General features: G+C 39.2%; 1 protein-coding gene across 9 annotated transcripts in view; it reads right to left on the reverse strand.

Annotated features, from left to right (window-relative positions):
- LOC106072894 (hemicentin-1-like) overlaps window positions 1–22,104 on the reverse strand; it is a 42,184-nt gene that overhangs the window by 13,214 nt on the left and 6,866 nt on the right. For all 9 annotated transcript variants that reach the window (XM_056011066.1, XM_056011072.1, XM_056011071.1 and 6 more), the window contains 5 exons: window positions 15,503–15,675; window positions 14,268–14,421; window positions 13,786–13,936; window positions 9,849–9,982; window positions 9,475–9,595 (listed from right to left, as the gene is read on the reverse strand). In XM_056011066.1, coding sequence (XP_055867041.1) covers window positions 9,475–9,595; window positions 9,849–9,982; window positions 13,786–13,936; window positions 14,268–14,421; window positions 15,503–15,675 — 733 coding nt within the window. The remainder of the gene's footprint in view (window positions 1–9,474; window positions 9,596–9,848; window positions 9,983–13,785; window positions 13,937–14,267; window positions 14,422–15,502; window positions 15,676–22,104) is intronic.

Genomic DNA, 22,104 nt, shown 5'->3' on the forward strand with positions numbered 1-22,104 from the left:
TCCCTGTCGGATCTGCATATTCGCAAATAATATTCAAGAGGTGATTTAATTTTGATGTAAAATGTTTTACACGTTTCGGATGTTCCTTCAGAGTTGAAGATAATTACTTCCTAGTCCAAACCTCCCGCAGGACGACGGGGGATGGGAGCGGGCAGGGTTTGAACCCTGGGCAATCCATAAATCTGAACGACAGTCCAGCGCGCAAACCGCACGACCAGGCAGCCATCCGATGGTCAAAAGTAATAATGTTTCAAAGATTCATTTGCCGTAAATTTAAATTTAAATTTATTAAAAAAATAGTAGATTAGTTTTAGTATATTAAAACATTACAACATGGGCGTAGCCAGGGGGGGGGGTTTGGGGGTTCAAACCCCCCCCCCCCGAAATGAAATCCCCCCCCCCCAAGGGGAGGATCGGAATTTAGTGAATGATTTTTGCTTTGATTTTGTTTATTTAAGTTGAGATTTTAATACTAAACCATCAATTGCCCCAGCACAACCAATGGGGTTTTGAGTTTAAAACCCCTTACCAGGTGGTTTTGAGTTTAAAACCCCCTACCAGGGGGGTTCGAGTTTAAAAACCCCTATTTGGGTTTTTTGCAGTTACCCCCACCCCCTCTTCTATAAAACAAAACAAAACAAAAATGCAAACAAAAATCCCCTAATTCCAAGAGCACAGTTGAGATTTTGATTTTAAAACCCCCTCCAAAATTTACGATAAACCCCCTCTTCAATATAAAAAAAGTTAATTACGCACTCAAAATGTTATGAGCGTAGCTAAATGGGTTTTGATTTAGTTTTTAGTTTAAACCCCACTTCAGCGGGGTTTGAAGGTAAAAAATACCTCTTTAATAATAAAAAAAACAAAGCAAATTATACACTCAAAATGTTTTGAGTGTAGTCAAAGGGGTTTTGAGTTTAAGCTCCCCTCCAGTGGAGTTTGAAGCTAAAAAGTACCTCTTCAATATAAATAAAAGCAAATTACTCACACTAAAATCTATGAACACAGACAAAGGGGTTTTGAGTTTAAACCCACCGCCAGGGGGGTTTGAGGCTAAAAAATACATCTTCAGTGTAAGAAAAAAAGCAAATTACGCACTCAAAATGCTATGAGCGTTGCCAAAAGGGGTTTTGAGTTTAAACCCCCATTCAGAGGGGTTTAATGCTAAAAATACCTCTTCAATATAAAAAAAAAAGCAAATTACACACTAAAATTATTTGAGCGTAGCCAATCCAATCGGGGGTTTTGAGTTTAAACCCCTCTTCTACAGATGGCGTTTGTTTAAAGTTTAAAATCCCTCCAGATGGTTTTGATTTTAAGATCCCCATACAGAGCATTTTGAAGTGGAAAACCCCCAACAGATGATTTTGACGATAAAACTTCTCTTTCCAATATAAAATCTAAAGCAAACTACAGTCACTTAATTCCAAGAGCGTATTCAAGAGTGGTTACACATTTTACCAGGGGCTCCCTTAATAAACTATAGTGAATAGCCATCTGCCGAAATTGAAAAACACTAAATGTGACTCAACAAAGATGGCTAAGACAGATTTTAGTAGTCAGTTATAGAGATCGGGTTTAAATCAAGGAAATCCTATGCCGAACTGGGAGTCGACCCTTTAGTAAGATTGTGAGAGAGCGACGCATGAGGTTTGCGGGAAATGTTCTCCGACAAAATGAATTACGCATAAGAAGAGTTGCAATGATATCCTAGTACAACTTGACGCCACTCATTCATGGAGGTCCTCATGGCAGGTGGGAAGAGGCTTCAGACATTACCAGTGACAGATTTTTATGGAAACAGCTTGACGTCAAATGCTCCCGAACGGCGCGGTAGGGTCTAAGTCAGTAAGAATAGCACATTAGGTTTTTGAAATAAAACTTTTTAATAGCAGGAAAATGCACTTTAGATACCTCAGAATATGCATTTTGTTGGCTTTCATTACCTGAAATAGTGCTTGGCGGTAGGCTTCGCCCCGCGGTAGCGCTCCCCAGACCCAATTGCTAGTAATGGCAGGGAATCTACAATTTTATGGAAACAGCTTGACGGCATATGTGCCAAACGGCGCGGGAGGGTCTAAGTCAGTAAGAATAACACATTAGGTATTTGAAATAAAACTTTTAAATTTAGCAGGAAAATGCACTGTAGATACCTCAGAATATGCATTTTGTTGGCTTTCAATATCAGAAATAGTGCTTGATGGCGGGGCTTTGCCCCGCGCTGGGGGAGCTCCTAGCGCTCCCCCAGACCCCGTTGCTAGTATTGGCGGGGAATCTACAACTTTTCCACTAACTCTTGGAAGAACCTATTCTAGGGCACAATAAACGTCTTCCGAAAGAATGAAGGGTCAGAATGCAATAAAGATTATTTACACACACACACACACACACACACACATAAATACATATAAAAAAAAAATCTCGGGGGGGGGGGGGGGTTGTCGGGGGGGGGGGGGGGAGAAAAAATCCACCCCCAAAACCCCCCCCGAAAAAAAATCCTGGCTACGCCCATGCATTACAATATTGATCAAAACGTTTGGAAATGAAAATCTACACTTTTTTTTTACACTTTAAGTTTAGAAATTGAAATTCTACATCTTAATCTAGTCTATTTTAGTCTAAACTAGATCTAGAAATTCTAGATCTAGACTCTAAAATAATTTTAATTAGAATATAAATCCAGATCTAGATATACTGTAATAAAAATCTAGATCTAGTTTAAAAAATCTAGATAAGATCTAAATCAAGATATCATTCCTTTTTTAAACGCGAGTCACATAACGAGGCACATTACTATACCGAGTTCTTTTTTTTTTTATTTCATTTGAAGAATTAATTCCATATAACGTCAGAGGGAAAAAAAAACACTACGTCACACGGCCTAGCTAGACTAAAAATCGCCTTCATCTATAAGAGCCATTTATCGAGTGTTCATAGACTTTGGTGCACCGAGTGCGTTCTTTAAGCATTTCATTTAAATAATTCATTCCATATGACGTCAAAGGAAAAAAAAACACTACGTCACACGGCCTAGCTAGAATAAAAATCGCCTTCATCATTACGAGCCTTTTATCGAGTGTTCATAGACATTGGTGCACCGAGTGCGTTCTTTTAGCATTTCATTTAAAGAATTCATTCCATATGACGTCAAAGGAAAAAAAAACACTACGTCACAAGGCCTAGCTAGACTAAAAATCACCTTTATCAACACATGCCATTTCTCGAGTGTTCATAGACATTGGTGCACCGAGTGCGTTCTTTTAGCATTTCATTTAAAGAATTCATTCCATGTGACGTCAAAGGAAAAAAAAACACTACGTCAGACGGCTTAGTTAGACTAAAATATGTTTTCATTAATACAAGCAATTTTTTCGAGGGTTAATAGACATTGGTGCACCGAGTGCGTTCTTTTAACATTACATTTAAAGAGTCCATTCATATGACGTCAAAGAAAAAAAATTCCATTACCTCACAATAGGCTAGTACCGGTACCATAAAAAAAAATGTCTTTATTTACACGAGATATTTAACGAGGGTTCATAGACATTGGTGCACTGAGTTCTAATAGATATTATTTAAAAAGGATCAAAGCCACATTGTTTTTGCGTTTTGTCTGTCAGTCGGTCTGTCCGTTATCTTGATATAAAAAAAACAACTAAAAGTTATTAAAAATTGATTAACCTTTATTTTACGTTTCAAAACATCGTAATGATTTTTAGGTATGAACACAATTGAAAAGTTTATATAATAGATTGTTCCGGATGTTTGTATAAATAGTAAAAGAAAAAGAGAATTTCAGATAAATGTAATACCGTTAATTAAATTTTTTGGATGGTCTCGTATAAAAATTAGATGTACTACAGCCACGTGGAGAGATTTTCATACCTTACTTTGGTGTTTGGATTCTGTTTTCCTTAAAAATCGGAACATAATATTACCGATAATTAGATTTTTTAATGTTTTAGGTAGAAAGTTAAATGTACTGTCAGAGAGTAGTGAGTTAAAATATTTTTCATAAAAATCCGTAAAAACATTATTTCGTAAATGAGAAGATTATTTGTTTATTAATTAGAAGAGGGAGTTCAAACAATTATTTGGCGTTAGTAGATTTTTAAGTAAATTCGGAAATTTCTGGCGACGATTTGTAAGAAACAAAATCCGGAACTTTCTTTATCGATTACAAAACTTCTATGTTATGTTTTACAAGAAAATTAAATGTCTAAAAAGTAATTTTCAGTAATCAATTCTAGTAAATTACTTTTTTTAAAAGCCTTATGCGATTTCAAACAATCATTAGGCATAATTCATGTTTTATAAAACAATATCCGGAACATTTTTACACTTAATGAAATATAAGTCAGTATAGAGATTATGATTTAGCATTAATATGCTATTTACATGAAAAACGGAACAACATATTATTGATAATGTGTTTTTGCAACGTTTAAGCATGGAAATTGAATGTAATATAAGTTAGAAGAGCAAACAAACATTTGTTGGCGTTGATTAGTTTTGTACAAAAAAATCCGGAACAATCAATTTTAGATACTTAAAACTATTGAGATGTTATGGGAGGAACATTAAAGGGTAAATCATATTTTCAATAGCTTTTAGAGTTCTAGTTTTTTAAATCTAATCGTGACGGACAGACCGACCAACAGACAAAACGCACAAAAATAAGCTTCTTTTATTCGGATGGGGGCACTAAACAAAAAATAAATAAAATCTGATTTTTAAAAAAAAGTTTAAGGAATTGGTTTAGCACCTGATCATGTTGCGACGTTACGCTACTGCACGAAAATCGCTGCATAAAAAGTCCATGTAAAACAATGTGCGTGATATTTACATACAAAGTGCATTATTAGCCTTTATAAACAAACAGAAATGTTTTCTTTTAATTTTAGCAGCTAGTTGACCAGAAAAAACGTCTTTAACTATTATTTGTATTTGTTGTAAACATTTCCTGTACATTTTAAAAATATATTTGACTTAGTGATACTGAAAATACACAAAAATTGTCCATCTTTGTTAGCATATTGTAGCATTGCCTCCCTTACATTTACGTAATTGTTTTAGAATTGGTGTATTTTTATGAAAAAATCGCTTGCATAATTAATTTTATAAATTAAACGGTTTGCTTTTAGAAAACCAAAAGTAGCCGTTGCACCTAAACTTTTCAAGCCGGATTTAATGATGAAATAATATTTTTCATATCTCTTCTAGTTTTCGAGATCTGAGTGTGACAGACGGACAGACGGACAGACGGACAGACGGACATTTTGCACAAACCTAATAGCGGCTTTTCCCCTTACGGGGGCCGCTAAAAAAGGAAATCAAAATCACACATATTTTTTTTCTGACATATGTTATATAGGTACTAGAGTAATGTTCAAGTCTTAGGGCTCTTGTTTCTGAGGTCAATGGGTTAACAGCTATCAATCTACATATATACTGATTTGCTAAGTCTGAGGTCAATGGGTTAACAGCAATCAATCTACATATATACTGATTTGCTAAGTATGAGGTCAATGGGTTAACAGCTATCAATCTACATATATACTGATTTGCTAATTCTGAGGTCAATGAATAAACAGCTATCAATCTACATATATACTGATTTGCTAAGTCTGAGGTCAATGAGTTAACAGCTATCAACCTACATATATACTGATTTGCTAAGTCTGAGGTCAATGGGTTAACAGCTATCAACCTGCATATATACTGATTTGCTAAGTCTGAGGTCAATGGGTTAACAGCTATCAACCTACATATATACTGATTTGCTAAGTCTGAGGTCAATGGGTTAACAGCTATCAACCTACATATATACTGATTTGCTAAGTCAGAGGTCAATGGGTTAACAGCTATCAACCTACATATATACTGATTTGCTAAGTAGTAACACCTTAACATTGCTCTCTCTCTCTCTCTCTCTCTCTCTCTTATATTACACATAAATAACAAGATTACAAAGAGAGTTTGTGTTACACAAACTCAGAGGCGGCCCCCGTCGAAGTCGGATCCCTGTCGGATCTGCATATTCGCAAATAATATTCAAGAGGTGATTTAATTTTGATGTAAAATGTTTTACACGTTTCGGATGTTCCTTCAGAGTTGAAGATAATTACTTCCTAGTCCAAACCTCCCGCAGGACAACGGGGGATGGGAGCGGGCAGGGTTTGAACCCTGGGCCATCCATAAATCTGAACGACAGTCCAGCGCGCAAACCGCACGACCAGGCAGCCATCCGATGGTCAAAAGTAATAATGTTTCAAAGATTCATTTGCCGTAAATTTAAATTTAAATTTAATAAAAAAATAGTAGATTAGTTTTAGTATATTAAAACATTACAATATTGATCAAAACGTTTGGAAATGAAAATCTACACTTTTTTTTTACACTTTAAGTTTAGAAATTGAAATTCTACATCTTAATCTAGTCTATTTTAGTCTAAACTAGATCTAGAAATTCTAGATCTAGACTCTAAAATAATTTTAATTAGAATATAAATCCAGATCTAGATATACTGTAATAAAAATCTAGATCTAGTTTAAAAAATCTAGATTAGATCTAAATCAAAATATCATTCCTTTTTTAAACGCGAGTCACATAACGAGGCTTAATAAACATTACTATACCGAGTTCTTTTTTCATTTCATTTGAAGAATTAATTCCATATAACGTCAGAGGGAAAAAAAACACTACGTCACACGGCCTAGCTAGACTAAAAATCGCCTTCATCTATAAGAGCCATTTATCGAGTGTTCATAGACTTTGGTGCACCGAGTGCGTTCTTTAAGCATTTCATTTAAATAATTCATTCCATATGACGTCAAAGGAAAAAAAACACTACGTCACACGGCCTAGCTAGAATAAAAATCGCCTTCATCATTACGAGCCTTTTATCGAGTGTTCATAGACATTGGTGCACCGAGTGCGTTCTTTTAGCATTTCATTTAAAGAATTCATTCCATATGACGTCAAAGGAAAAAAAACACTACGTCACAAGGCCTAGCTAGACTAAAAATCACCTTTATTAACACGAGCCTTTTATCGAGTGTTCATAGACATTGGTGCACCGAGTGCGTTCTTTTAGCATTTCATTTAAAGAATTCATTCCATGTGACGTCAAAGGAAAAAAAACACTACGTCAGACGGCTTAGTTAGACTAAAATATGTTTTCATTAATACAAGCAATTTTTTCGAGGGTTAATAGACATTGGTGCACCGAGTGCGTTCTTTTAACATTACATTTAAAGAGTCCATTCATATGACGTCAAAGAAAAAAAATTCCATTACCTCACAATAGGCTAGTACCGGTACCATAAAAAAAAATGTCTTTATTTACACGAGATATTTAACGAGGGTTCATAGACATTGGTGCACTGAGTTCTAATAGATATTATTTAAAAAGGATCAAAGCCACATTGTTTTTGCGTTTTGTCTGTCAGTCGGTCTGTCCGTTATCTTGATATAAAAAAAAACAACTAAAAGTTATTAAAAATTGATTAACCTTTATTTTACGTTTCAAAACATCGCAATAATTTTTAGGTATGAACACAATTGAAAAGTTTATATAATAGATTGTTCCGAATGTTTGTATAAATAGTAAAAGAAAAAGAGAATTTCAGATAAATGTAATACCGTTAATTAAATTTTTTGGATGGTCTCGTATAAAAATTAGATGTACTACAGCCACGTGGAGAGATTTTCATACCTTACTTTGGTGTTTGGATTCTGTTTTCCTTAAAAATCGGAACATAATATTAACGATAATTAGATTTTTTAATGTTTTAGGTAGAAAGTTAAATGTACTGTAAGAGAGTAGTGAGTTAAAATATTTTTCATAAAAATCCGTAAAAACATTATTTCGTAAATGAGAAGATTATTTGTTTATTAATTAGAAGAGGGAGTTCAAACAATTATTTGGCGTTAGTAGATTTTTAAATAAATTCGGAAATTTCTGGCGACGATTTGTAAGAAACAAAATCCGGAACTTTCTTTATCGATTACAAAACTTCTATGTTATGTTTTACAAGAAAATTAAATGTCTAAAAAGTAATTTTCAGTAATCAATTCTAGTAAATTACTTTTTTTAAAAGCCTTATGCGATTTCAAACAATCATTAGGCATAATTCATGTTTTATAAAACAATATCCGGAACATTTTTACACTTAATGAAATATAAGTCAGTATAGAGATTATGATTTAGCATTAATATGCTATTTACATGAAAAACGGAACAACATATTATTGATAATGTGTTTTTGCAACGTTTAAGCATGGAAATTGATTGAAATATAAGTTAGAAGAGCAAACAAACATTTGTTGGCGTTGATTAGTTTTGCACAAAAAAATCCGGAACAATCAATTTTAGATACTTAAAACTATTGAGATGTTATGGGAGGAACATTAAAGGGTAAATCATATTTTCAATAGCTTTTAGAGTTCTAGTTTTTTAAATCTAATCGTGACGGACAGACCGACCAACAGACAAAACGCACAAAAATAAGCTTCTTTTATTCGGATGGGGGCACTAAACAAAAAATAAATAAAATCTGATTTTTAAAAAAAGTTTAAGGAATTGGTTTAGCACCTGAACATGTTGCGACGTTACGCTACTGCACGAAAATCGCTGCATAAAAAGTCCATTTAAAAAAATGTGCGTGATATTTACATACAAAGTGGATTATTAGCCTTTATAAACAAACAGAAATGTTTTCTTTTAATTTTAGCAGCTAGTTGACCAGAAAAAACGTCTTTAACTATTATTTGTATTTGTTGTAAACATTTCCTGTACATTTTAAAAATATATTTGACTTAGTGATACTGAAAATACACAAAAATTGTCCATCTTTGTTAGCATATTGTAGCATTGCCTCCCTTACATTTACGTAATTGTTTTAGAATTGGTGTATTTTTATGAAAAAATCGCTTGCATAATTAATTTTATAAATTAAACGGTTTGCTTTTAGAAAACCAAAAGTAGCCGTTGCACCTAAACTTTTCAAGCCGGATTTAATGATGAAATAATATTTTTCATATCTCTTCTAGTTTTCGAGATCTGAGTGTGACAGACGGACAGACGGACAGACGGACATTTTGCACAAACCTAATAGCGGCTTTTTCCCCTTACGGGGGCCGCTAAAAATAAGTCTTTTTTTATAGTCGCAAACTTGTAGAAGCTCTAGACATGAAGCGAAGAAAGTTGATAATCGGAATGGGGGCATTGAACGATCCTTTTTTTTTCCATTTGGGTTCCTCCACAACTGCGTAACGTCGGTTCTGCTTGCACGCATACATTTAACGATCTTGGAGATACCGGTACCAGAAAATTTTCTAGCGTATGAACTTGCAAATTGTAAAGTATTTGACACCATGTACACCTCTCGCCCTTTAGGCGTTTTACCCTAAGAAGTCGTCTAGTTTTTGCATGCTTCAAAACGCCCCTTTTGGCAATATTTGCTCCCTTACCTGATGTGTGGCGCAGGGAAGGCATCAACCAGGCAAGTCAGACTAATTAGATCCTCTTCCATGACTACAATACTTCGATCTTCCATTGTTTGATTGACAATTAACACAGGCGTATTTAAATCTGAAAAACAACTACTTTGGGTAAGGCGAGGAAAATCATGACGTCTTTTGATTCGTTTATTTAAAAAAAAATTTGCTTTTTCTTTATACGAATTCCTCCTCATTTCCAACCATACAAAAGTAACTGTATATTAACTATTAAAACGGCCTCACCTGATTCAGTTATATATAGATACTAGTCTGTTGTAACATTGTAAAATAATATAATTTACTTAATATACCAAGTATTTAACGCTTAACACTTGTATGCTTACAGTAAACTTCCAGATTAAACTCCCTCGAAGCTTCTCCGTGTTTGTTGGTAGCGTTGCATCTGTAGGTACCGCGGTCCTTTTGTGTTACTTTCAGGTTTAAAATGTGAGACTCACTGAGCTGCAGTGGACTGAAACTGGAGAAAAATAGGTCATAGATTACCAAGTGTTGGAGAGCTACTACCCACTGATACAACGCCTAGTAATTAGATGTCGATAGTCAATGGATGCAACTAGATGATGCCTCTTCATGGCGCATTAATGCAATTCAAATTTAAGGATTATGGGATTGTTATGGAGTGTTTCCAAGGTTACGGCGGAAGTTAGCGATTGTTTTTTTTTTCGGCAGGGGAGAGTAACGAAATAATAGTGTCTGACGTAATGCAAATGTGACTAGACCCGGAGATTTGAAAGAGTTAAGACGTGTTTTTGTGGTGATCTAGATTTTGTTTCAAATACCACTTATTATCATTATCACTAGATGTTTATCAAATCTCAAGATGAATTAGTCTGTTGAATAAAAGTTATTTTAATTTTAGTTTTGAAAAAGAAGTTTGTTCATGTTTTTAAAGCTGTAAAATGAAAACAATAAATAAAACTCTACATTTGTTTAGTTGTAGGCCCACAAGCGGCCCCCATGTCTCATTTGTTTAGTTGTGGGCCCACTAGTGCCTCCAATGCTACAATTGTTTAGTTGTAGGCCCACTAGCGGCCCCAATGCTACAATCTAATGACCAACAATAGGGATGCCTAAACGTCATGGGCCTTTTCTCGACCTTGAGGATCTGATCCAAAAACATGCAAGGCATTAGGTTTGGCGCTAACTAGCTGTATAAGAACTTAACAAAAATGTTGTTCACCCTCCAACCACCAATTTTATGATAACATGTTTACAATCCACTCAGTCTGTCGGTGGTAAAGGATACTTTCACATTATTTGTCCCATACCCAATCGTTGAAATTGGGCTCCATTATTTCGTGTCTCTGTCAAAACAATTATCAATAACAAAGAAATAACCAATCAGTTAATTTGCTATTGATAATTAGTTTTGTTTGGTATGGAACAAGGGCAATAAATTGAACTTTACAAATGTGGTGGTATAAGATGAATTAGTCCCCTTGATGAGGCTTGAGCCCTAGAACTAGAATTAAGTTGTACAACGTTTCTTTCTTGTTTTTTATTCAATGCATTAAAAAAGCGATCACATAGACCTTCCGCCTCCTTTTCCAACTATACAGACAAGTTGAAAAAAGCTAAAAGTATGAAATTGCGCTAAACAAAAACAAATGGTAAAAGTATTTATAATCACATAGGCCTAGTAGTCTAGATTTATTTAAAATGTAATTACATGACCGACCCAAGCAAACTGATACAATTACACTTCATGTAAGATTGTGTATTTTTAAAAATGTTTTTCTTGTACAATGTCAATTTACTTGTCGATCAGTTTGCGCCACCTGTGTCTATTTTGTTATGACATAATTATATGGTGATTAGATTAGTACCCCCCCCCCCCCCCCAATAAACACACACTCCATTAATTAGGACCTGGCTTATACAGACACCTATAGACATAAATACATCAAACCCCGCGTCATACAAAGTATCGAGACAGAAGTACCGTGAAGGTGACTCGATAAGTGCCACTTAGTTTGTCATGGCCATTTTCCGCTTACAAGAAAAAAAAAATTTTTGTACGAAGTTATTTATAGACAACTGTTGACTTTAAATCTTTGTCAGTTTTAAAAGGACTTGATCAAACGAATATCTTCTTATCTTTTCAAATACAGACGTTTCTTCAAAAAAGAAGATAATTACGTCCTACGCGTCATGCATTAAGTCATGCATGTTAACCAATGACTTCAATTTTGCCGATTCATTGGTTTCCTAGCTGGCTCAGGCAACCCATTCCATGCTTTAATAGCACTAGAGAAGAAGGAGCTTATGGACTGGGGAATGTGCCTTTATCTTTCTGAGTATTTTATTAGGTTAACTAGGGAAATTAAAGTCAGTCGGTCATTGTGCTGGCCACATGACAACCTCTTAATTTTGTAAGCCATAGAAACATTCTCTTACATCATCTGTCCTTTAGACCACAAGATCTGAAAGGGAAACTTTACTTTTCTACAAGATCTGAAAGGGAAACTTTACTTTTCTACAATATCTGAAAGGGAAACTTTACTTTTCTACAATATCTGAAAGGGAAATTTTACTTTTCTACAAGATCTGAAAGGGGAACTTTACTTTTCTACAAGATCTGAAAGGGAAACTTTACTTTTCTACAAGATCTGAAAGGGGAACTTTACTTTTCTACGCTTAATAAAAGCTTTTTTTAAAAAAAAAAACACATTTATATTCTTCTCGTTCCCTTCCCAACTCTTGTATGACTAGAGAGGGCAATTCTTGATACACAGCTGCGGTCACACGTTGGAAATCTGTCATCATCAGGCGTGTTGCACTTTCATCCTACTTTCTACTTCTGGTGTCCAAGCCATCAGCAATCAGGGACCCTGCCTTTATGCTCGCTCTCCATGTGGATCTATCCAGTACCTCGATTTCCCAACTGTTAGTGTCGAATTAGAAGAGCTTTACGTCGCGTTTGCATACATCGGTATTCTATAAAAGAGAGCGACCTGCGGCTATCCTTCCTTACATTCCCACACAGAATATCTTGTGGGAGTCGACCTTCTAACTTTCTGGGTACATGACCAGACCAGCCAAGAAGCTTAATGCTACATTTTAATTAATACTTGTATGTATAAAGTAATTGTCAATGTTATGTTACTCTCTCTCAGGGGTGAAATTAAATATTAGGACTATGAAAGCGAAGTAAGGCACGTCTCTATTGTGAGACAGATAGAGACGCACCATAGTTGACATTTAATGCGACATTTAGAGACGTGACGACTTAGCTGGGATATAGATTACTTATGTAAATAGAGTCAGTTGGTGTCAGGACTTTGGGGGATAACGTGATATTACAGACAGAGACTCGACTGTTACCTTTTCAATATTAAACATCATCTGAGTTTATATAACGGTTCGGACTTACTCTTGCTTAAAGATTCTTGAAGACAACCTGCACCCATTAAACTACTGTTACATAAGATCTAAAAGAAGTGGTCGTCTCCTTTCCATTAGAAAAAAAACTGAATGATTTAAAAACTCCTTTATCCCACTTTCGGTCAGAGTGTTACAAGATCAGCTGTCATCATCGAGAAGTCCATAGAAGTCAAATTCATAAAGCGCTGATTGTGAATGTGTATGTGTTTCGTGTGTGAATGTTGTTCGAATTTTTAATCAAATTGTTTTTGTACAGTAGTTACGCTGAGGTTGTCAATAGTAGTCAAACTGAATTGCCATTAGATTGGATCAATAAAAATTATCTTATCTTATCTTCTACTTGTTACATGTGTAGGTCTTGTTACTTGTTAGTTAAATACATGGAATACACCCGTACAAGGAACCCAGACACCTCCAGAGTAATCTGTCGAAGTCAGACAGCCATCAACCACTACAAGTTCAAGGCCTATCATACTATGCTGCATTTGGACGCTGGAAAAAAAAAAGCAAAGCACTCTTCTCCATCCTCAGTTGATGCGAATTTAAAAACTCCTTGTTAGCAACTCAGCAACACGCCTCTTGGTAAACCCTGAGGATGCCACACACATGACCCTGTTACACATACCTACGTATTTTTGATTTTGCAGCAGAGGCTGTTGATTAACATGAACGAATAACAAAACTCTAGGTATAAGCTATAGACACCAAAATCAGCGGTTTATTCTTACGCCATCTTGGTTGACAACAACTGTTACAAGATATGTTACTCCCAAAGACCGTGTGATGCAACCTATATAAAACACACATCAACAGAGGCAGGTCCATTATTATTAATTATTGCAAACAAACTCAGTTGTTGTCATTCATAAGACTTACATTAAATGGCCTTGACGTTTAAATGACCACTTGACAGTGCAGCGCGGCTCACAGTTGGCAGTACAAGTGTAATCTAGACTTTCCAGTTCTATTCTGATTATCTTTGTTTCAAGTGGTGGCGTCAGTATAATATTCATTGCTGAAGGTTTGCCTTTAAGATGTGAATTAAAAAACAGAAATGCAATTTGACTAAAAGTTGTTTTTTTGCATTGATTTTATAAAACGCATCGCATCTTTTATTTTGAACTCTTTCGTGGACTAGTGGGGAAAGGGGAGGTAATCTGAGAGAAGGTTTCCGAGCTGCCTTTAGTCTCCCAGCAAGTACAACTTTGCTCGAACCAAACTCGAACCTTCTTGTTAGGCATACATCCCAATTACTCTAAATACATTTATCGATGTAAATTCTACTACTTGTGTTGTTGTTTTTTATTATTATTTTGTTACAGAAGTTGATATTGATATTTATTTGACTCCTTACGTACCTTGAATTCTAATTTCATAGGGTGGACTAGGATCAGAGACTGGTGGAGTAGCTACGCCCTCAGCTCTGTCTGATGATGTACATGTCACTTGACGTCCCATGTCAGAATATTCTAAGTTGAGTATCTCAAGTTGACCCTCGGCATTCACTACGTACTGATAAAGAAATATTAGCAAGGTTTTAAATAAATCTGAAAATCACTTATCTTTAACTTAACAAAGTAATTTGTAGCCAGAGACTTAGTAAGTCACTTGTTTCTTGTGGCCTAGGACGGACATCTTCATGGGGGTGGTAGAAAAACCGTTGCATTAACTTTTATGTAAGAGAGACTTTGTGCCGGACGGAGGAAACACACACACACAAAAAACAGGACATGCCCTTATTGGCTATACGTCTGGTAGCACTAACCCTAACCCTAAATATGTAAAAATTACCAAATTGCCAAGGAAAATCATTTTAGGAAATGGCAGTACTGTATTTATGGGACATGGGTATGTTGATGGGAATGTTCAATTTCTTTAACAATCACGGTTGTTGTTACCTTAATGAATGAGAATCTATCTATCTATCTATCTATCTATCTATCTATCTATCTATCTATCTATCTATCTATCTATCTATCTATCTATCTATCTATCTATCTATCTATCTATCTATCTATCTATCTATCTATCTATCCATCCATCTATCTTTCTAAATGTCAGTCTGTCTGTCCACCTACAGGGTATTAGTCTGGTTATAGCACAGCGAATTTTGATAAACAATATTTAATAACTCTGTCTTACACAGGCGCTTATCGTGCGCCCCATGCTGGACACAGACAAACTGCTGATGGAAACACAAACCTTTACTTCCTCCTAGAAACCGATTGTCGACCTTGTTTGTGTATTTCATTGTGTATGAAACTTGTGTCTCATTGTCGTTGAATTGCTAGTCATAGATATATTGCAGCTATAGCTCGTTAGCTCAATTTCACCGCATTTTAAGAATGGATTGTATGGTTTACACGAAGACCACGATAGGGCCATAACAATATATTGTGTCAATACATAGACATAATAGATAATACTGTCTCTTCACTTTAAATAATGTCTGCACCGTGTACGTTAGAACTGGGTCTACTAACAAAACAAAAACTATGTTTTACAGCGTATGAAGACAACATTCATGTGCACTACTTTCTAGTTCAAAACAAATGCTGTTGCTATTAAGAAAAAGAAAAAAAAAAGAAATCACCTTTTTGTCTCCTGGTCTACCAATAGTAACATTTAGTTCGTCTTGCCAGAGTATATAAGACGAAAGCCCATGGTCAGCTGGTAGACTTCTAGAACTGGTGTTACAAGAAAGTTTTAGCGTTTGACCTTCTAGAGCACTGGTCAGTGGTTGGATACTTCGAGGCATTGGTTTACCTAGAGAAGATTTCAGGTTAAATAAGATTTCAAGAAAAAGTAAAAGTACCCCCCCTTTCAGACCTGCAATCTGTCATCTGTTTCTTTGGTCAACGGTTAAGACCAAGATGTGATGTGGTCAGCACGACGATCAACTGCCTTTAACCCTTTCGCTCCTATTTGATGATACCAATGTAGATTTTACCTCACTAAATTAACTTTTGTTTTCTATAGGCCTATATTTATGACATAAAAATGGAATGCAATCCAATTCAATTCTATACCAAACAAAATATTTTCTGATCACAAAGTTATAACAGGGAAGTGAGCTACCAATGAACAACATAATTCCAACCGATCATTGAAAATAATTACGCTGCGAAAGAGTTAATTTTCTCACTTAACATCAGATACATATTAGAGTTGGGTGATCCTAAAATTCTCGGAATTCTAAATCCCAGCCTTCACCGAGACTCGATCCCGAGATTCCTTCGTTTGAAAGCCGAACGCTTTTTTCACTTAGTCACCAGGGTTCGAATCCGAAACCATCGTGTCGACAGTCCGAAAACAGTAGAGTTATATCTTTTATTTGAAACGCATGGTAAAGCATGTGTTTATCTAGCCGCAATCACCCGAAGCACAAAATATTAGAGGCCAAATCCTTATAATAAAACAGTTTCATTACAGCCCACAGTCTCTCCGACCTGTCCCAGAGTCTGTTGTTACAGCCCACAGTTTCTCCGACCTGTCTCAGAGTCTGTTGTCACAGCCCACAGTTTCTCCGACCTGTCTCAGAGTCTGTTGTTACAGCTCACAGTCTCTCCGACCTGTCCCAGAGTCTGTTGTTACAGCTCACAGTCTCTCCGACCTGTCCCAGAGTCTGTTGTTACAGCTCATAGTCTCTCCGACCTGTCCCAGAGTCTGTTGTTACAGCTCACAGTTTCTCCGACCTGTTTCAGAGTCTGTTGTTACAGCCCATAGTCTCTCCGACCTGTACCAGAGTCTGTTGTTACAGTCCATAGTCTCTCCGACCTGTCCAAGAGTCTGTTGTTACAGTCCATAGTCTCTCCGACCTGTCCCAGAATCTGTTGTTACAGCCCACAGTCTCTCTGACCTGTCCCAGAGTCTGTTGTTACAGTCCATAGTCTCTCTGACCTGTCCCAGAGTCTGTTGTTACAGCCCATAGTCTCTCCGACCTGTCTCAGAGTCTGTTGTTACAGTCCATAGTCTCTCCGACCTGTCTCAGAGTCTGTTGTTACAGCCCACAGTCTCTCCGACCTGTCCCAGAGTCTGTTGTTACAGCCCACAGTCTCTCCGACCTGTCTCAGAGTCTGTTGTTACAGCTCACAGTTTCTCCGACCTGTCCCAGAGTCTGTTGTTACAGCCCACAGTTTCTCCGACCTGTCTCAGAGTCTGTTGTTACAGCCCACAGTTTCTCCGACCTGTCTCAGAGTCTGTTGTTACAGCTCACAGTCTCTCCGACCTGTCCCAGAGTCTGTTGTTACAGCTCACAGTCTTTCCGACCTGTCCCAGAGTCTGTTGTTACAGCTCATAGTCTCTCCGACCTGTCCCAGAGTCTGTTGTTACAGCCCATAGTCTCTCCGACCTGTACCAGAGTCTGTTGTTACAGTCCATAGTCTCTCCGATCTGTCCCAGAGTCTGTTGTTACAGTCCATAGTCTCTCCGACCTGTCCCAGAGTCTGTTGTTACAGCCCACAGTCTCTCTGACCTGTCCCAGAGTCTGTTGTTACAGTCCATAGTCTCTCTGACCTGTCCCAGAGTCTTTTGTTACAGCCCATAGTCTCTCCGACCTGTCTCAGAGTCTGTTGTTACAGTCCATAGTCTCTCCGACCTGTCTCAGAGTCTGTTGTTACAGCCCACAGTCTCTCCGACCTGTCCCAGAGTCTGTTGTTACAGCCCATAGTCTCTCCGACCTGTCCCAGAGTCTGTTGTTACAGCTCACAGTCTCTCCGACCTGTCCCAGAGTCTGTTGTTACAGTCCATAGTCTCTCCGACCTGTCCCAGAGTCTGTTGTTACAGCTCACAGTCTCTCCGACCTGTCCCAGAGTCTGTTGTTACAGCTCATAGTCTCTCCGACCTGTCTCAGAGTCTGTTGTTACAGCTCATAGTCTCTCCGACCTGTCCCAGAGTCTGTTGTTACAGTCCATAGTCTCTCCGACCTGTCCCAGAGTCTGTTGTTACAGCCCATGGTCTCTCCGACCTGTCCCAGAGTCTGTTGTTACAGCCCATGGTCTCTCCAACCTGTCCCAGAGTCTGTTGTTACAGCCCATGGTCTCTCCGACCTGTCTCAGAGTCTGTTGTTACAGTCCATAGTTTCTCCGACCTGTCTCAGAGTTTGTTGTTACAGCCCATAGTCTCTCTGACCTGTCCCAGAGTCTGTTGTTACAGCCCATAGTCTCTCCGACCTGTCCCAGACTCTGTTGTTACAGTCCACAGTCTCTCTGACCTGTTTCAGAGTCTGTTGTTACAGCCCACAGTCTCTCCGACCTGTTTCAGAGTCTGTTGTTACAGTCCACAGTCTCTCTGACCTGTCCCAGAGTCTGTTGTTACAGCCCACAGTCTCTCCGACCTGTCTCAGAGTCTGTTGTTACAGCCCACAGTCTCTCCGACCTTTCCCAGAGTCTGTTGTTACAGCCCACAGTCTCTCCGACCTTTCCCAGAGTCTGTTGTTACAGTCCACAGTCTCTCTGACCTGTTTCAGAGTCTGTTGTTACAGCCCACAGTCTCTCCGACCTGTTTCAGAGTCTGTTGTTACAGTCCACAGTCTCTCCGACCTGTCCCAGAGTCTGTTGTTACAGCCCACAGTCTCTCCGACCTGTCCCAGAGTCTGTTGTTACAGCCCACAGTCTCTCCGACCTGTCTCAGAGTCTGTTGTTACAGTCCATAGTTTCTCCGACCTGTCTCAGAGTTTGTTGTTACAGCCCATAGTCTCTCTGACCTGTCCCAGAGTCTGTTGTTACAGCCCATAGTCTCTCCGACCTGTCCCAGACTCTGTTGTTACAGTCCACAGTCTCTCCGACCTGTCCCAGAGTCTGTTGTTACAGCCCACAGTCTCTCCGACCTGTCCCAGACTCTGTTGTTACAGTCCATAGTCTCTCCGACCTGTCCCAGAGTCTGTTGTTACAGCCCACAGTCTCTCCGACCTGTCTCAGAGTCTGTTGTTACAGTCCATAGTTTCTCCGACCTGTCTCAGAGTTTGTTGTTACAGCCCATAGTCTCTCTGACCTGTCCCAGAGTCTGTTGTTACAGCCCATAGTCTCTCCGACCTGTCCCAGACTCTGTTGTTACAGTCCACAGTCTCTCTGACCTGTTTCAGAGTCTGTTGTTACAGCCCACAGTCTCTCCGACCTGTTTCAGAGTCTGTTGTTACAGTCCACAGTCTCTCTGACCTGTCCCAGAGTCTGTTGTTACAGCCCACAGTCTCTCCGACCTGTCCCAGACTCTGTTGTTACAGTCCACAGTTTCTCCGACCTGTCCCAGAGTCTGTTGTTACAGCCCACAGTCTCTCCGACCTGTCCCAGACTCTGTTGTTACAGTCCACAGTCTCTCTGACCTGTTTCAGAGTCTGTTGTTACAGCCCACAGTCTCTCCGACCTGTTTCAGAGTCTGTTGTTACAGTCCACAGTCTCTCCGACCTGTCCCAGAGTCTGTTGTTACAGTCCATAGTCTCTCCGACCTGTCCCAGACTCTGTTGTTACAGTCCACAGTCTCTCTGACCTGTTTCAGAGTCTGTTGTTACAGCCCACAGTCTCTCCGACCTGTTTCAGAGTCTGTTGTTACAGTCCACAGTCTCTCTGACCTGTCCCAGAGTCTGTTGTTACAGCCCACAGTCTCTCCGACCTGTCCCAGAGTCTGTTGTTACAGTCCACAGTTTCTCCGACCTGTCCCAGAGTCTGTTGTTACAGCCCACAGTCTCTCCGACCTGTCCCAGACTCTGTTGTTACAGTCCACAGTCTCTCTGACCTGTTTCAGAGTCTGTTGTTACAGCCCACAGTCTCTCCGACCTGTTTCAGAGTCTGTTGTTACAGTCCACAGTCTCTCCGACCTGTCCCAGAGTCTGTTGTTACAGTCCATAGTCTCTCCGACCTGTCCCAGACTCTGTTGTTACAGTCCACAGTCTCTCTGACCTTTTTCAGAGTCTGTTGTTACAGCCCATAGTCTCTCTGACCTGTCCCAGAGTCTGTTGTTACAGTCCACAGCCTTCTCCGACCTGTCCCAGAGTCTGTTGTTACAGCCCACAGCCTTCTCCGACCTGTCCCAGAGTCTGTTGTTACAGCTCACAGTCTGTCTGACCTGTTTAAGAGTCTGTTGTTACAGCCCATAGTCTCTCTGACCTGTTTCAGAGTCTGTTGTTACAGTCCACAGCCTTCTCCGACCTGTCCCAGAGTCTGTTGTTACAGCCCATAGCCTTCTCCGACCTGTCCCAGAGTCTGTTGTTACAGCTCACAGTCTCTCTGACCTGTTTCAGAGTCTGTTGTTACAGCCACAGTTTCTCCGACCTGTCCCAGAGTCTGTTGTTACAGTCCATAGTCTCTCCGACCTGTCCCAGACTCTGTTGTTACAGTCCACAGTCTCTCTGACCTGTTTCAGAGTCTGTTGTTACAGCCCACAGTCTCTCCGACCTGTTTCAGAGTCTGTTGTTACAGTCCACAGTCTCTCTGACCTGTCCCAGAGTCTGTTGTTACAGCCCAAAGTCTCTCCGACCTGTCCCAGAGTCTGTTGTTACAGTCCACAGTCTCTCCGACCTGTCCCAGAGTCTGTTGTTACAGCTCACAGTTTCTCCGACCTGTCCCAGAGTCTGTTGTTACAGCTCACAGTTTCTCCGACCTGTCCAAGAGTCTGTATTTACAGCTCACAGTTTCTCCGACCTGTCCCAGAGTCTGTTGTTACAGTCCATAGTCTCTCCGACCTGTCCCAGAGTCTGTTGATACAGTCCACAGTTTCTCCGACCTGTCCCAGAGTCTGTTGTTACAGTCCACAGTCTCTCCGACCTGTCCCAGAGTCTGTTGTTACAGCCCACAGTCTCTCCGACCTGTCCCAGAGTCTGTTGTTACAGCCCACAGTCTTCTCCGACCTGTCCCAGAGTCTGTTGTTACAGTCCACAGTCTCTCCGACCTTTCCCAGAGTCTGTTGTTACAGCTCACAGTTTCTCCGACCTGTCCCAGAGTCTGTTGTTACAGCTCACAGTTTCTCCGACCTGTCCCAGAGTCTGTTGTTAGAGCTCACAGTTTCTCCGACCTTTCCCAGAGGTAGTTGTTATAGTCCACAGTCTCTCCGACCTGTCCCAGAGTCTGTTGTTACAGTCCACAGTCTCTCCGACCTGTCCCAGAGTCTGTTGTTACAGCCCACAGTCTCTCCGACCTGTCCCAGAGTCTGTTGTTACAGCCCACAGTCTTCTCCGACCTGTCCCAGAGTCTGTTGTTACAGCCCATAGTCTCTCCGACCTGTCCCAGAGTCTATTGTTACAGCCCACAGTTTCTCTGACCTGTCCCAGAGTCTGTTGTTACAGCCCATAGTCTCTCCGACCTGTCCCAGAGTCTGTTGTTACAGCCCACAGTTTCTCTGACCTGTCTCAGTCTGTTGTTACAGCCCATAGTCTCTCCGACCTGTCTCAGAGTCTGTTGTTACAGCCCATAGTCTCTCCGACCTGTCCCAGAGTCTGTTGTTACAGCCCACAGTCTCTCCGACCTGTCACAGAGTCTGTTGTTACAGCCCACAGTTTCTCTGACCTGTCTCAGAGTCTGTTGTTACAGTCCACAGTTTCTCCGACCTGTCTCAGAGTCTGTTGTTACAGTCCACAGTCTCTCCGACCTGTCCCAGAGTCTGTTGTTACAGCCCACATTCTCTCCGACCTGTCTCAGAGTCTGTTGTTACAGCCCACAGTCTCTCCGACCTGTCTCAGAGTCTGTTGTTACAGCCCACAGTCTCTCCGACCTGTCACAGAGTCTGTTGTTATAACAAACATTTGCTTTTGACATGGCGCCGCCATTTCATGTTCTTTTTTTTTTTTTATTCTCGCCATTGCACCTCACCAAGGGTTGATCTTGATCATTACGATCTTTTCATATCATTGCAGCGAGCTGGTGCGAGAGAGTAAATGGGCTGAGGCTGTCTCGTGTTGAAGAAAGAGGAGGAAGGCTGTCACTTCACTCTTTTCACTTTTATATAAAACACAAATGCAACTTTGTAATGTAAGAAAACATATTGAATAGTATTATCGATAAATGCACAAAATACTTCTGATATAATAAAACAAAAATAAATGAATAGTGATAGTATAATACCAAAAGGAAAAATAAAAAGAGGGGGGGGGTATAAATGGAAGAACTCAATATTTACAGCAACATATCTTAATAGGCTACTGTAAAATTTATTTCACCTTTTTATATCAAACAAAAAATATTTAATTGCCACTATTTAATTGACTAA

This window comes from Biomphalaria glabrata, chromosome 14 (genome assembly GCF_947242115.1).
Source record: "Biomphalaria glabrata chromosome 14, xgBioGlab47.1, whole genome shotgun sequence".
Classification (NCBI taxonomy): Eukaryota; Metazoa; Mollusca; class Gastropoda; family Planorbidae; genus Biomphalaria; species Biomphalaria glabrata.